General features: G+C 39.5%; 2 protein-coding genes across 2 annotated transcripts in view; one reads left to right on the top strand and one right to left on the bottom strand.

Moving 5' to 3' along the window:
• The window catches only part of zdhhc8b (zDHHC palmitoyltransferase 8b), a 64,728-nt gene extending 60,408 nt beyond the window's left edge, over nucleotides 1-4,320 (top strand). Inside the window, exon 11 of the mRNA XM_080894944.1 lies at nucleotides 232-4,320. Within this exon, the coding sequence (XP_080751070.1) occupies nucleotides 232-364 (133 nt within the window). The 3' untranslated portion in view covers nucleotides 365-4,320. The remainder of the gene's footprint in view (nucleotides 1-231) is intronic.
• ranbp1 (RAN binding protein 1) lies at nucleotides 3,906-8,156 on the bottom strand. Its single transcript, XM_080894947.1, has 6 exons — nucleotides 8,000-8,156; nucleotides 6,993-7,126; nucleotides 6,753-6,910; nucleotides 6,053-6,181; nucleotides 5,888-5,956; nucleotides 3,906-4,773 (listed from the first exon to the last, which is right to left on the bottom strand). Exons 1-6 carry the CDS (start codon nucleotides 8,012-8,014, stop codon nucleotides 4,640-4,642), a joined length of 639 nt encoding a protein of 212 aa, XP_080751073.1. The 5' UTR covers nucleotides 8,015-8,156; the 3' UTR covers nucleotides 3,906-4,639.
• Nucleotides 8,157-16,870: the final 8,714 nt, after the last annotated feature.

Raw genomic sequence — 16,870 nt, 5'->3', positions numbered from 1 at the left:
CATTTTGCATGCTCTTTACTGACTCCACTAACATTTTCAAGCCTTTTACTTTACTAACAAGTAAACACTTGACTAATCATCCACGTTGCTGTCTTGTTTTTTTTTTTGGGTGGGCGGGTTCTGACTGACATATAAAATTGTGTTGCTGTTCCAACTGATGTGCATGTTTTCACATCCCTTAGTGTTTGATTTGTTTGTTGAATCATTTCTTATTCTTCTCTTTCCACTCAGAGAGGCCATGAAAGTTAATGGGCAGATGGACTGCCACCCGAGTGCCCAGGGTGCCGCCCTCAGTCCCAGTCGCCACAGTAACGTCAAAAAGGTGACAGGCGTAGGAGGCACCACGTATGAGATATCAGTGTGAGCAGGGACACCACATCCACCAATGACCCACAGTGGACGCTCTGCCACAGAGATTCTCCTCTGTTATTTTAATAAGATAACAGGCAGTGAGGGGTGCATAGTACCCCCCCCTGTTTACTCTTCAAAATCAGAGGATCTCTTTGCTCTTTTGAGGGTCTTGTTTAGCTATATGCCCGTGTGTGTTTGTGCCAGAGGGGTGGGTTGTCGGTTGTTAACGTTGCAGGCTGTACTGTGCGTGTGCAGAGTGTTTGTCCTTAATATTTTGTAGTCCATCGTCGTGGACCGTCCAGCGAGATCGTCAATGTTTTTACCGTCGTCTCTCATCTGTGTTTATGAAGCGTTTGTTGTTCCAAATGTTACACGCAAACTTTCGCTCCAGCGAACGCTGAGGGCTGAACAGAAACACTACAGATCGATTAAACACTTGACTTGCTACGGATTTCTGCAAGAAGACTCTTTTCAGCTGACCTCAAAAAGTCAAGGTGCTTCACATTAACTTGTACTGTTCATGCCATGTCTGGTGGAGATGTGATGGAGGTTTATGTGGAGACGATATGTGCAAGGGCAGTAAAAAAAAAAAAAGCAACACAAGTCAGATGAGAAACTGGAGATGGTGACAAGGAAAGAGCTCTGCAGAACAGGAGCGGGTGTTCCTCAACCCTGACATGGTTATTTGATTGGGCAAAGACTGTATATAAAAGATGTTCCACAATACAATGACATCACCCATTTGTTTGGAGATTCCTGTTTTGAAGGACTAACTTTAGGATTTAGCTGAGTTTTTTTCTCTTTTTAAACACATTTGAAACGGAGGGCACAGCTGATCAGTTAACATTAGTTAGCATCTTCGATCAGCGGATTGCATCTGTTTTATACTGTGACATCAACTGGATGCTAATTTTAGCCTGTGAAAATCAGGCTTAAAACAAACTGCACTTACTGCAAAAATCAAACAGAACAGCTGACTCATTAGTTGTCCGACTAGCACTGGTTTAGTATGCTAGAGAAAGTGAAGGGTGGAACAGAGGGCACTGCACATCCCAGTGTATCCCCTGCCTGACCGTCTCCTTTTGTTATAAATGGGACCATGTTTTACTAAATTAACACCATGGAGTATTAAAAAAACCGACATAAAAACAACTTGATCCTAGCTACTGATACCATGATCTCATTTGGAAGATGCATTAGAAATCAAGTGAGATTTAGGATTACTTTTTCTTTTTGAATTCCATAAGACTTGTTTTGTGTAACCAGAAGTGTTGCCCCCTGCTGGCTATTACAACAAATGCAGGTTTAAGGCACTAACGTACTGGTTTCACTTTCAGAGGGATCCATCCATCCTTAAAGCACGTGGTAAGGGGTTGAGGAACACCCACTCTTCTACAGAGTACCTAACTTTTACTTTAGTTTTGGGTGGTTGCATTCCAAATTTAATGAAAAAGTCGCTTTTAATGAACACACTTTATTTTTCTAAAGAATTTTCTCAAGAACTCATGCATGCAGAGATGCAGGTTGACATTAAATTGAATATTATAAATGTCTCCGCTTCCTGTTTGTGGAGCACAGATTTTTAGAGTTGCAAACTAGCACAGCCCCGCCCCTTTACCCCGTAATGAGGATTCAGTATCCAATCATGGCTTTTTGTTTTTTCAGTTTGTGATTTCAGCATCAGCCACATCAAAAGAGCTGGGGTGATTATATTGTGCTCTGAAAGACCAGAATACCTCATCCCAGTGTTTTTCACTGAGTACAGAATGAGTCCACCCCGGAAGCAACCAAATGAAACTTTGTCAAACTCAAAAAAGGAAAAATATTTAGTCAATAAGCTATGTTTTTGCTATAACTATACATATAGGAAGATTAAATGAAACAAATCAGTATCAGTTAAAAAAAACAAACATTGGTCACACTTTTTATTTTGTACTTTTCCTTTTTTTTAAAAAAAAAGTATCCTTTTATATGGAATTGCTGTTTTGAGTGGAGTTTGTTCTTAAATTATAATTTCAATAAATGGATGAGATTGTGAAAGATGGGTAAATAAAGTAGATAGAATTTGTTCTACATGGCAGTGTTAAAAACAGAAGTTATGACATAATCCACAATGATATGAACTGTCTAAATGATGACGTTGAGGACTGGGCTTTGCATAAAAGCAGCCTTGACCTTTAAGTGCCAAAAGCGGCTACACACCACATCTTCAAAGAGACAACAAATAGGTCATGTAATGCTATGTCACAAAGAGTGAAAATGCCAAATTCATTCATTCGCAGTAGCTGTCTGGTACAGCTCTGGCACTGCCGTTACTTTTTTGTTAATCAAAAAAAAAAAGTAATACCTTTAAAATAGCTGATGAAAACTAAGTGGACAATGACACAACATGTCAGATGTTACTAGAATGTAAATGTTGCATTTGGTTGCATTAACAATAAGCCATTGTTGCCTTTGGGAAGAAACTTTGTTTCCATACAAAGCAAACTATGGCTGACTCACTTGACAGTGAAATAGCAGAAGTGTTTTGTACTGAGCAGCAGGTGACACCTGTGACGATCTCTGACTGGGTACGCTTTCTTGAACCTTCTGTGGCAAGAGTTGTCTCCCATTTAAGGTCTCACCCAGTTGCCTTACCAATGAAGACATTACTGCAAAGCACGGTTGCGCTCGTCTGTTCCAACTCCTGTATTTGAGAAATGATTAAAATAGTTTGTGAGGCTGTGGTATACAGGGCTAGTTTTTTGGAAATTCGGACGGGTAGGAATGTCAGCGGAATGGCAAAGTGGAACATCTTGAAATCCCAGAACAGACCAATGGCTGCTGAGTTTGCTGAAAAAGCCGATCAATCGTGACTCCCAGACCCTGTTTGACCACATATCTAAAGAGCTAATCGATGTCATTCCTCTTTAAGATGACTGCCGTTAGTCCAATGTTGTTTTTCTGGGATGGACATCACTGCAGGTCAGGGGACATTCCTGACAGTCAGCAATGACTCTGTTGCATCAGCCACAAGCTGACTTTTGTTTTCTGAAACTCATATAGAAAGTTCAATGTGTATTAAAAATGAAGAATATACTGTAACTGTACATGTGTTCCTATTTTTGTGAAGAGGAAATATTTCCCAATGACCTGAGCAGAGTAAATAAAGTTTCCGACTCTTTGAATCAGACTGATTATTCCTAACAACAAACGAGTGACTTTATATGAATGCAAACGTGTGGTCTTTGACAGCTTTTATTCGAAGTTGGACGAAACATTTCAAATCATTTGTGCAAATGAGAAGCAACATTTCATCCATATTCATGTATTTACAGATGCACTGGCACTTAGATGCACTTCAGAGGCAAGGTTAAGAACTCAATTAGTGGAAAGAAAAGGAGAGGGTGGTGAGCACACAGATCAAAGAGGGCACACTCTGTTACATATACTCTACATGCTTTAAAGTCTGGGAATGTTATGATCTAAACAATACAAACTTGATTTACTACTGAGGAACGCAAGTCAGAGCATAGCTGCACCAAACTGATGGACTGTTTACTTTGGACTTGATGTTTGTCAGGACAAAAAAAAAAAAAAAAAGCTAAGTGCATCTCATTTCCTATCAGTCAACCATCAGTGCACACTGCACAGAGCAGTACTCATCTGATGCCCCTCAACTTTCTGGAGTGGATTCCCTTCAAATCAGTTCCCAACAGAACTGACCAAAGAAGGAACTACTTCTGCAAGGCAGTCAGTGAGAAGTCTTTGCCTTGTTGTCTAACAGTAGGAGCATTAACAGTGGACAGGGTAAGGCGGCCCACTGAGATGCAACATGGGATTTTATACTTAAAATGCACCTCTGTAATACCTGTTCAATGACCCTGCGCTGCCATCGAGCAGGCTACGTTATCCTCTCCCTCTACAAACAAAACTCTTTATCAGAATAGCAAAAACAAACCAAACAAAAAAAATACCCCAATGTGGGAATCATCACTATCACAAGCCTCTTTTCACAGTTTGTTTGAAGTAACATTGAACTGTAGATGACAACGATGGAAAGCGTGGCATTCCACGGTGCAAAGAGGGAAAGGGGTGGGAAAGGAAGGACTTTTTCCAGAAAAAAAATCACTAGCGTGTATTTTTTCCCCCCATTGGCATCAAGGACTTGTGATCTTGAGGCAAAAAACAATAAAAAGAAAACCTAATAATATTATGCAAGTGTCCAAATTCAGTTCGTTTAGAGTCTATTGTAGAAAAAGAGGAAAAACCGATATATTGAAGATCAGCAAAAGCAAGTTCTTGGTTCTCAATTCTTCTCATCCTTCACCTCCTTCTTCTCAGTCTCCTTTTTCGCCTCTTCCTTCTTTTCCACTGATGCCTTGTCTTTCACAGAGAGTTCCTCCAACTTCTCTGCCACCTTGTTCGCACTATCGCTGTTGCCTGTGAAAAGCAAACAGGGATAAGTGCCATTAGCTAAGAAGCAATGCTGCATTCTACAGCTTTGACTGTTGTGTTGTAGAAATATTACCTAAAACAAAATAATCAAAAATAAGGATAACCCAATAAAACAACTGAAATTGAAACGCTGACTGACATTTAAGGGGTTAGTCAGGAAAATGATCCAATATTCATCTGTAAGAGGCACATGCATGTAAACCCAGAGGTCAAATAACAACCAGATGTTTACAGTCACCAGGATGACAATCAGGTGTGAGCATGAGCTCCAAATGTGCGGAAATGTATCAAGACTGATACAATGGTTTGAATGAACAATGTTTTGTTGATGAATTGGATTTTTTTTTTTAATCTTTAAACAAGAAGCATTCTGTTTGGAGAACTTCAGAAGCTCATCCCATATTAGTGAGACGTGATAGTGCTATGATTGAGCTAGAAATCAGTCCACCCACCCTGAAAACCAGCAAATAAATAAAGATACATACATGAACTGACACTTAACAAAAAAGAAAATGGGCTTTGCAGCAAAACAGTGACCCTCAGCATACACATCTTGTCGAAGAAGAATTAAATTCATGGTTTTGAAAGGTGCAGAAGTACAGTAGGTTTACTCAACACACTCTACAACAGTCTAACCTTTCTATGACACGAACACCATGGGCCTGTGAAAACTGAATTGTAATGTAGCAGAACATACCGACACCAGTCTTTTAGAAAACTAGTAAAGTGTTACATTCTGCGTGTTCATGTAGCAGACAGAAAAAGTCCCCAGCTGAAGTTGGCAGCAGAGAACAGAGTGTGTCTGCATGCTCACAGCCCCTATCCTCATGTCACATTGCCCTCAGTTTGAATTCAGTCTTAGGTCAACACAAGTCATTTTAACCTTAGCAAAATGTTGCATTCAGGGTTCTGAAAGTACTTGCTACTGACATGTTTCCAAGTAAAATTACTGACAATTCCTATCTAATGTTGATGTGATCTACATTATGGACTCGTTTATGTTGACAAAACTGTTTTACTTCACTTGCTTCTCAGAAAATTCACATATGCGATATCTAGGGGGGGGGGGGAAAAACCTAAAAGTTTAAGCTTCATGTACCTGTTTGCTCTAGATGTTTTCTGACTTCCTCCTTGCACTCGTCAAACTTCACCTTGAACTTCTGAGCATCTGCAACAGAACATAATGTAACATAATTTAAAATCCAAGTCAAAGAGCTCTGGGAGAATTAATGTGTAATGTTGAAATGGGTACCTAAATACTTACTTTCAGCATTTAAAAAGCGGATTGCCAGAAGTTCAGGTTTGGGGCATTCATCTGCATAATCAGCTAGTGTGTTCCACACCCATGCTCTGTCACTGCCAGCATTGGGCTTCAGCTCCATCATTGGTAAAACTGTGGTTAACAAGAACACAAAGTGCTGGTATGAGCACAGTCACTTAAATAGATTTTTTTTTTTTAATATCTAGTAGTTTCAATTGGGAATTAAACACACAGATGCACCATTTCTTATCTCCACACATGAGTGGAGGGAGGAGTAAAACACACATTTTTCCCAATCAAACCAACACACAAAAAAATATCACAGTCTGGATAATATCACAACTGGATGAGATTACAAGCCCAGTACCTCTAACACCCACCCCTCAACCTCTCGTTTGCTCATCTATAGTTCTGTTGTTGCCACTAATACCAGGGATTTGACTCATTTAAAGATCGTGGGGAAGGGTGACGGGGGGAATCACATGGGGCCTATGGTCTTTTTGTACTTACATGTACATCAGAAAATGTTTGCAATAAAAACAAGCAAAAAATACTTGGACGCCCAGTCAGCGAGTACACCTTGGCTTTAAATAACACATCTTCACACCACTCTACCTGTACCGCCACTCACCCATATTGTTTAGGTTACATATGGCCAATTGTTGTCATGACATGAATAGCAATGAAATCAGATTTGACTCACTGTGATGGTTGGCACAGATCTTTAGAGTTCGATCTCTCCTCATCAGGAGGCGGATTGTGCCCTTCTCTTTGTGTTTCAGCAGCTTGACGTCTCCAGTTCCTCTCTCCTTCCACTCCGGTGGGTCGTTTTCAGAGGCAAAACGATATAGTTTGGCCCGCCTATGAAAACAGCAGAACACCTCAGTATTAGGAAACTGATTAATGTGTCTCTGTTAATGTGTTCACATGGTAAGCAACTTACATTTTAAACAGCTCCTCCTCATCCTCCTCTAATGTTTTCACATCCTGCTCAGGAAGAGACACGATGGGCTCAAAGTGGGGATCATGATTAGGGTCTTCTGCACCATCTGCAGTGGTATCATGGTCTTCCTGGTCCTAAGAGGAAAAGTACATTAAATTAACTCAATTCCCCCCGGCCCCCTAAAGTTGAAGCTTCATTTTACTTTAGTATTGTCATCAAATATTTATCCAACTTTATTTTTTCCTAAGACAACTCGTTGTGAACTTGCCTAGCTAGAAACGCAGGCCTTTCACTAGCCGGCTAGCCCGGAGCTAACAATCCGACTTTCTCTTTTTTTTTGCACCTCTGCAGTTGTGCTAAGCAAAACGCTTAGCACAACTGCAGTATTTTTTCAGTAACTTGTGTGATTTTCGAGCAGTCTATTTAATATAACACCGTCACTACTAACAGACAGTAAACAGCGCCCTGATATAGAGCTAACACTAGCTAACTAATGTTAGCAAGTATTGTGCTTGGCAGACAAAGGCAAGCAACCTAGCTAACCTCGTTGCCCTGAGCTAGTGAGAAGTATACTAATTGAAAAATACCCAGTTTAAAAAACTGACCGATGTGATCGTGTAGTAGAAGCACTAATGCTCTTGCGCACATCACCTCCCTATGCTAATGTTCACAGTATGAAGCTAATGTTAACACGTTTGCTGGCTGCACACTTTGAATTATGGGCTCGTGAACTGTAACGGAAGTGTTAAGAGTGGAAAATTTTACAACGGTTAACACTGTGCACTTTTACAAGTCCATTGGCGTTCCGTTACCTTTTACATCACTGAAAAAATATCAATTAGTGTTTCATAGCATCACCAAAGACAAGATCATTGTCGGCATTTCTTGCACACGGCTTCCTTTCGAAACTTTGACAAATTATGACACATGAAAAACAATGTTTGTCACAAAATTGTTATTTCCCAGCAATCATAAAGCATTACACGTCCTAGAATGATAGACCTCACCTTTGGGTCTGCCATATTATTGTAGATGTTTGTAGATTATGAGAGTAGTTTGAGAGATTCAAATCCCAAACTGGCCGCCGTTTCCCTTCAGCTTCTCTCACTTCCTGCTACAGCTTTCGCGCGCCGAATTCTCTACGCATGTCCGTGCTCACGCTGTCACAGCACGCGCACCGCCTCTCTCCTCTCAGGGATACCCCTCTTCACAAAAATGTTTTTACTGGATATTACTGTCAATAGAAAAACGTGACAACTTGTATCGAAAGAAAAACAAATTAACTAATAAACAAACAAACCAAAAAAACTTCTGGTTCGATAATTGTCAGATCATTTTATAAATATTAGTCATAATATTAACTAAGTATCATCTGTGATACAATAATTCAATCTATGTGCAAAAATTATACCTCCATGATATATGAAGCCACTAAGGCTTCCATAGGATTATGTATATATGTGTGTGTGTGTATGTATGTATGTATATATATATATATATATATATATATATATATATATATATATATATATATATATATATATATATATATAAGCAATAGCATGTTTGTACAGGATCAATAACTATCAAGTGAACTAAACACCAATCTGTAATGGAGACATTACATTACAATAATTCTGTTGTATATAGTATCTTATTCTTATTATCTTATCCTATTCCAGTGTTTCTCTTAATTTTTGCTGCTATAACTTTGCACTGTCCACTTTCTGCTGTGACACAATAAATTTCACACGTGTGGGACTAGTAAAGGTTATCTTTACCTTTATCTCTTTAAAAGGACAACAGAACAAAGGAGGGATTTTGAGATATTAGTGGCATAAAACTGAAAGGTTGTAGAAAACTTGCTGGTGAATAAAGCCAAATGTATCCAATCTAAATATTAACAGACTCTTCAAAATATACATTTCCCCCAATAAAAGCAGGAAATCAGACTTATTAGTGGTTAAAATAAAATGTGCTTGTAACAGGGCGGCCCTTAGTGGCTGGAAACACAGTGAGATGGACCAAGGCAAGCGTAGTGGAACAAAAAAAGCATTTATTTCCTATACAGCTCTCCTTACAACAATTAATTTGTCAAGCTTCTTCACAGCACAAAAATCCCCTAATGACAACTGGCAGCCTTAAATATGTTCAGCTGTCACAGACTTAACCATTATTCCACTCTCAGGTAAATTCTTAAATCCCAACCTTCCACCACAGTATACAATATATCAATTAGAATAAATAAATACATAAATACATCTTCACATTTACATATTAATAAATATTTCACACTTTAATGTTACACCAAACCCAATATTATAAAAACCCAGAAACCCAAGCACAAGATTCACCACACTCTCTTTACCAAAGGTCTCTCCCGGAACCTTTAAATGGTGTCTGGCTCCCGGGGAAACATTTGCCCAAACACCTTGAAGAGGACACAGGCAAGAAAGGTGAGTAATCATTATCTTACAAACACTTATTTGCACCACTTTTATTCCTAGATTTCACACACAAATTTGCATTAGTTTTCCTTACTGGTAAACCTTAATCACAATCTCATTCTTCTCTCTTGACTAGTGATGGGCAGATGAAGCCCCATGAAGCACTGAAGCTTTTCATCCAATTGGTTCACCCCAACGCGAAGCTTCATGAAGCTTCATTTGCTCTAGCAGGACACCTACTGGACGTAAAAATAATAGCTGGCATGAATTTGAAGAGTGTGGCATTTTGCACACAGCCTGTAAATGTCAACAACAAAAGGAGTGTGTAAAACATGTATATTGTAGTGATGGCAGTATACTGTGTATATTTATAGTGGCAGTATGGGAAATGATTATTTGGAAATGCTTGAAATGGAAATGATCATTTACTGTGAGGTGAGGTGTGGTTGGGGTGTGGACAGTAGTTGTGCTTTTGTAACGTTGAGGTATGGACAGCTACACACTGAGGCTTTGAGCCTCAGTCCTGCCCGTTCACATTTTATTCTGTAAAAACTAAATTTTCACTGCTTTTACGTCCTTTTTAGTGGGGAGAACATAGCTGGGATTTAATGATTTAACAAATCTTTTGAATCCTTTGTCCTCCACAATGCTAAATGGCTGGGAGTCCTCAATCACCATGCTAACCAGGTCTTCATCTATTTGAGATTGTTCTCCTGAGGAAAGACAATAAAGATAAAGCACAAATATAAATATCACACACGTAACTTATAACAGTTGTATAATATTGTTATATCATTTAGTAACATTACTGCATGCTATATTATCATGGCATTTGATGGCTCACCTGGTCTTGCTCCACAATCGGTGTCCCCCTTATTCTCATGCAAAGCTCTGTAGTGCCTAAGCATGGATGAGGTGTTGTTGTTATATCCCAGCTCCCTGGCACATAGCAAACACTTCACCTTGTACAAAAGTCAAGACAGCTCAACATAAATTGTATTGCACCATCAGTATCATGACAATACATCTTCTGTAGAAATTTACATACCTTGTTGGGAGGAATAAGATCAAAATGTTCCCACACAGGGGAGGACATCCTCCTCTTCTTAGCTGGCTCCATTCTCTCCTGACTTTCTCTCCTCACTCTCATAAACCTCCAAACTGTCTCCAAACTCTCACTAACCGCAACTCTCCATCAAACACCCACATTTTTGAATGAAGTCTGAGGGGTTTATATCGCTGTCATATCTCGCGGCAAAGTTCGAACCACTTCATGAACCAGTCACGTGGTACAGCCGGGCAGCGAGGCTTCGGACGTCATCATTTTCAGCTCCTCCCATAAATGAAGCAAGCCTCGATACGCGCTTCGCGGAAACGCCCCCTCCATTACTCGACACACGCTCCGAAGCCTCGATACAGAACGTCACATCACTACTCTTGACAGACAACCACCACATTCCTTGATGAGGAGCAGCTGTGCAGGATCTGAAACAAGGCCACCAACTGATTTTAAAATTCCCAATAAATAGTCAATAAATATTTAAACTTCTTGTGTGCAAATCCATGCTTAAAGTGCAATGCTAAATAAAGTGCTTGATAAGGTGCTTTTAATAAAGTGAAAGGTGTGCTCTAAAGTGCTATACAGATAATATAATATAAATAAATGCAGTAAGGGAGTCCTCTTCCTTACATTTCCTCCTCCCTCTCTTAAGCGCGAAGTGCTTCACTCCTCTGTCATCCTAGATAAACAATCAGCAACCACATTTGACTTCCCCAGCCTATACTGGACCGTAAAGTCATAAGGCTGCAGAGACAGGTACCATCCTGCAATGCGGGCATTCGCATCCCTCATGCGGTTCAACCACTGGAAGGCACGATGATCAGTCTCCAGAGTGAAGTGACGTCCCAGAAGATAATACCTCAAGGCCTCAATAGCCCATTTCATGGCCAAGCACTCTTTCTCCACCGTCGAATACCTCGTCTCCCTGTCGAGTAGTTTCCAACTCAGAAACACCACAGGCCTTCTTTCACCATCCACCTCTTGCTGAAGGACAGCACCAAGGCCAACTCCTGAAGCATCAGTTTGCAAGATGAATGGCTTGCTGAAGTCTGGACTGTGTAGAACTGTATGTGTAACTGCTTCCTTGAGGTCTCTGAATGCTTGCTCACAGTCTTCTGTCCAACGCACTTTGTTGGGGGCTAAGCCTTTTGTGAGATCATTCAGTACAGTGGATCGCTCTGTAAAAGAAGGTATGAATTTCCTGTACCAGCCTACTAGACCCAGAAAACCTCTCACCTTCCTTTTTGTTGTCGGAACTGGGAAGGACTGAATTGCTTCAATCTTTCCAGCCTGCGGCTTTATCTTCCCCGAGCCAACTACAAAGCCCAAGTACTCCACTTCTCTGTTGGCTATGGAGGACTTCTTGGGATTGATAGTCAGTCCAGCCATTCTGATGGAGTGTAGCACCTTCTGTAGGTCTGCATGCTCTTCCCAGGACTGGCTGTACACCACCACGTCATCCAGATATGCTGCAGAGAATGCTGACACATCTCTTAGTACATGGGAGATGTGTTATTATTGAATTATTATCTTGTTAATAATTTCACCTCCTCACTACGTACGACTCTGGATACTGTAGCTCCTGTGAAAACTATGGTCTCAAATCAGAAGTACCTGACTCCGTGGTATAATTCTCAAACACGTACCCTAAAGCAGATGACTCGTAATCTGGAGAGGAAATGGCGTGTCACAAATTTAGAGGATCATCATTTAGCCTGGAGAAATAGTTTGCAGCTTTATAAGAAAGCCCTCCGCAAAGCCAGAACATCTTACTATTCATCACTGATTGAAGTAAATAAGAACAACCCCAGGTTTCTCTTCAGCTCTGTAGCCAGGCTGACAAAAAGTCAGAGCTCTTTTGAGCCAACCATCCCTTTAACGTTAACTAGTAATGACTTCATGAACTTCTTCACAAATAAAATTTTTATCATTAAAGAAAAAATTACCAGTAATCATCCCACAGATGTAATATTATCTACAGCTACTCTTAGTACCATTGATATTCATTTAGACTCTTTTTCTCTAATTGATCTTTCTGAGTTAACTTCAATAATTACTTCCTCCAAACCTTCAACGTGTCTTTTAGACCCCATTCCTACAAAACTGCTCAAAGAAGTCCTGCCATTAATTAATTCTTCGATCTTAAATATGATCAACCTATCTCTAATGATCGGCTATGTACCACAGGCCTTCAAGCTAGCTGTAGTTAACCCTTTAAGTCCTACCATAGAACCAAGTCTGCCAGAGCTTATATTATATTTTTACATGGTGTGGTGCCATTTTTGGGAGCATTTCAAGTTGCTATACATCAATACAACAATTATAGCCCAGATTTTAATAATATGTATGCATTAAGTGCATAGTAATTACATAAATTGCAAAAAAGTGCAATATTCTACAAAACCGTCGAAGCAGGTAATGGCGGACATGCAAAAGTTCGCGCTGACGTCTATTCCAACGTAGGAAGTGTTATGAACAGCTGATCGGATCGGCAAAGCGTGTTTCTGGAATATTATGTTTTTGTTCCTGCAAGCGCTTTTTATGCAGTTTTTGCAAAGCTTTATGTGGAAGGAAACCGTGACCTAGGACAAGCTGATGGCATAAGATGTAAGTACAACTCCTCCGGTTTCATATGCAAAAAAAATTATTGTGCTAGCTCACGTGGTTGCAGAGCTACCGGGATTTAAAAATAGTTACGTAAAACAGAGCGTGCCCGCTCCGACCGGCTCTAAAGGGTTAAACCTTTACTCAAAAAGCCATCTCTAGAACCAGCAGTCTTAGCTAATTATAGTCCAATCTCCAACCTTCCTTTCATTTAAAAAATCCTTGAAAGAGCAGTTGTCAAACAGCTAACAGATCATCTGCAGAGGCTTATTTGAAGAGTTTCAGTCAGGTTTCAGAGCTCATCACAGCACAGAAACAGCTTTAGTGAAGGTTACAAATGATCTTCTTATGGCCTCTGACAGTGGACTCATCTCTGTGCTTGTCCTGCTAGACCTCAGTGCAGCGTTCGATACTGTCGACCATAATATCCTATTAGAGCGATTGTATTACAGGTACTGCACTGCAGTGGTTTGTATCATATCTATCTAATAGACTCCAGTTTGTGCATGTAAATGGAGAGTCCTCTTCACACACTGAGGTTAATTATGGAGTTCCACAGGGTTCAGTGCTAGGACCAATTCTGTTTACATTATACATGCTTCCCTTAGGCAGCATCATTAGAAGACATAGCATACATTTTCACTGCTATGCAGATGACACCCAGCTCTATCTGTCCATGAAGCCAGATAACACACACCAATGAGTTAAACTGCAGGAATGTCTTAAAGACATAAAGACCTGGATGGCCGCTAACTTTCTGCTTCTTAATTCAGATAAAACTGAGGTTATTGTACTCGGCCCTGAAAAGCTTAGAAATATGGTATCTAACCAGATTCTTACTCTGGATGGCATTACCTTGGCCTCCAGTAACGCTGTGAGGAACCCTGGAGTCATTTTTGACCAGGACATGTCCTTCAACGCACATATTAAACAAATATGTAAGACTGCGTTCTTCCATTTGTGCAACATCTCTAAAGTTAGAAATATCCTGTCTCAGAGTGACACTGAAAAACTAGTTCATGCATTTATTACTTCCAGGCTGGAATTATCAGGATGTCCAAAAAACTCACTGAAAAGCCTTCAGCTAATCCAAAATGCTGCAGCAAGAGTCCTGACAGGGACTAGAAAGAGAGAGCAGATTTCTCCTGTTTTGGCTTCCCTTCATTGGCTTCCTGTTAAATCCAGAATTGAATTCAAAATCCTGCTCCTCACATACAAGGTCTTAAATAATCAGGCCCCATCTTATCTTAATGACCTTGTAGTACCATATCACCCTATTAGAGCACTTCGCTCTCGCTCTGCAGGCCTACTTGTTGTTCCTAGAGTATTTAAAAGTAGAATGGGAGGCAGAGCCTTCAGTTTTCAGGCCCCTCTTCTGTGGAACCAGCTTCCAGTTTGGATTCAGGAGACAGACACTATCTCTACTTTTAAGATTAGGCTTAAAACTTTCCTTTTTGCTAAAGCATATAGTTAGGGCTGGACCAGGTGACCCTGAATCCTCCCTTAGTTATGCTGCAGTAGACGTAGGCTGCCGGGGGATTCCCATGATGCATTGAGTTTTTCCTTTCCAGTCACCTTTCTCACTCACTATGTATTAACAGACCTCTCTGCATTGAATCATATCTGTTATTAACCTCTGTCTCTCTTCCACAGCATGTCTTTTATCCTGTCTTCCTTCTCTCACCCCAACCGGTCGCAGCAGATGGCCCCGCCCCTCCCTGAGCCTGGTTCTGCCGGAGGTTTCTTCCTGTTAAAAGGGAGTTTTTCCTTCCCACTGTCGCCAAAGTGCTTGCTCATAGGGGATCATATGATTGTTGGGTTTTTCTCTGTATCTATGAAGCGCCTTGAGGCGACTTATGTTGTGATTTGGCGCTATATAAATAAAATTGAATTGAATGGTCCATTAATCGTTGGAATGTCGCTGGTGCACCTTGAAGCCCAAATGGCATGACTTTAAATTGGTACATACCAAACATACCAACCATAAAAAACTATAATGAAGTTACAAATTAATAATACCCTGACTGAAGACCAACAGACTATAAATAACTATATTACAGAGTTCTATTCAGCCCTCTACACTACAAATTATTCCAGTTCGGAGACTAATTCTTTTTTTTAGCTCTATCCATGAAAAAATTCCTCAAATTGACACACACTTTAAAAATCTCAATGAGTCTGAAATCACTTTAACTGAATTGGATACTGCTGTTTCCCTAATGGCGAGTGGTAAATCACCAGGTCCTGACGGAATCACGATTGAATTTTACAGATATTTCTGGAGTGACATTAAAGATCTATTACTAGAGGTATTTAATGAATGTATAAATGATCAGATGCTATCTCCAACTATGAAACGAGGAATAATTTCTTTACTTCCTAAACCAAACAAGGACCCTATCCTTTTAGATAACTGGAGACCTATCACACTTCTTTGCTGTGATTACAAATTATTAGCTCATGTCTATGCCAACAGATTAAAAACAGGAATAACTCAAATAATAGATGAGACACAGTCAGCCTTTATAAAAGGACGTCATATCCATCATCATACCCGTTTAGTATTAGATATGTTGGATCACAATCATTTAATTCCTCATGATAGCCTTATTTTATTTCTTGATTTCTTTAAAGCTTTTGATTCTTTGGAGCATAATTTTTTATTTAAAGCTCTGGAGGCTGTGGGTTTTGGTCCCAGATTTGTTAGTGTAGTGAAAATGTTGTACAGAGATATAACAAGTAGTATTGCACTCAATCAAGGGTTTTCTAATAGTTTTAAAATTTATCGTGGCATTCGGCAGGGATGGCCTATTAGCCCGTTATTGTTTATTGTTGCAGCAGAAATGCTTGCCATTTATATCAAACTCTCTTCAGATCTGGAAGGCATAAACATTCTTGATAAAGAATTTAAAATTAGTCAATTTGCTGATGACACTGCCTTATTTCTAAGGAATGTAAATATGGTCTCTACTGCAATTAATACAATCCTTTCATTCTCAAAAGCATCCGGCTTAATACTAAACCTTAAAAAATGTGAAATCTTAGCTGTACACAGCTGTAATCAAAATACTATTAACAATATTCCAGTAAAAGAGGAAGTAAAATACCTTGGTTTAATAATAAGTAAAAATACTAATGATCGAGAGATTAATAACATAACTCCTAGATTAAATGTAGTTAAAAAAATATTTAATCATTGGTTAACACGTGATTTATCCATATTAGGTCGTATCTTACTGTCTAAAGCAGAAGGACTTTCAAGACTCATATACCCCTGTTATTCAATTTTTACATCTCCTAAAATGATTAAACTGTCCAATTCTATTATATTTAGCTTTATCTGGAAGAATAAAACACATTATATACGCAAATCACAACTAGTTAAAGACTATGAAAATGGGGGCTTGAAAGCTTTAGACTTTGAATCCATTATTGCTGCATTCAGGCTCACATGGATAAAAGACTGCATTTCCTATCCTCAATCTACGTGGTACCATATTCCAAACAAACTCTTTAATAAGGTCGGGGGGTTAGATTTTTTGCTCAGATGTGATTATGAAATATGTAAGATTCCTCTTAAGTTGTCTAGTTTCTATAAGCAAGCTTTGAATTTTGGGAAACTAAACTAATTTTCACCCACAATTTTTCACCTCACAATTCTGTGTTGTGGAATAATAGGGTTATAGTCATCAATAAGAAGTCCTTATTTAAATCAGACTGGTATGATAACGGTGTATGTTTTGTTGTTGATCTGCTTGATAAAAATG

The sequence above is a fragment of the Rhamphochromis sp. 'chilingali' genome, assembly GCF_963969265.1.
Source record: "Rhamphochromis sp. 'chilingali' genome assembly, chromosome: 10".
Lineage (NCBI taxonomy): Eukaryota > Metazoa > Chordata > Actinopteri > Cichliformes > Cichlidae > Rhamphochromis > Rhamphochromis sp. 'chilingali'.
The sequence above is the reverse complement of the archived record's forward strand: the minus strand, read 5'-3'. Positions and strand labels throughout refer to the sequence as shown.

What these genes read in the sequence shown, in the direction of transcription:
- ranbp1 (XM_080894947.1), bottom strand. An exon ending in GATCTGTGCCAACCATCACA is followed by an intron (nt 6,182 to 6,752) that starts GTGAGTCAAATC and finishes TGTTAACCACAG; the next exon opens with TTTTACCAATGATGGAGCTG. An exon ending in CCGCTTTTTAAATGCTGAAA is followed by an intron (nt 5,957 to 6,052) that starts GTAAGTATTTAG and finishes GTTCTGTTGCAG; the next exon opens with ATGCTCAGAAGTTCAAGGTG.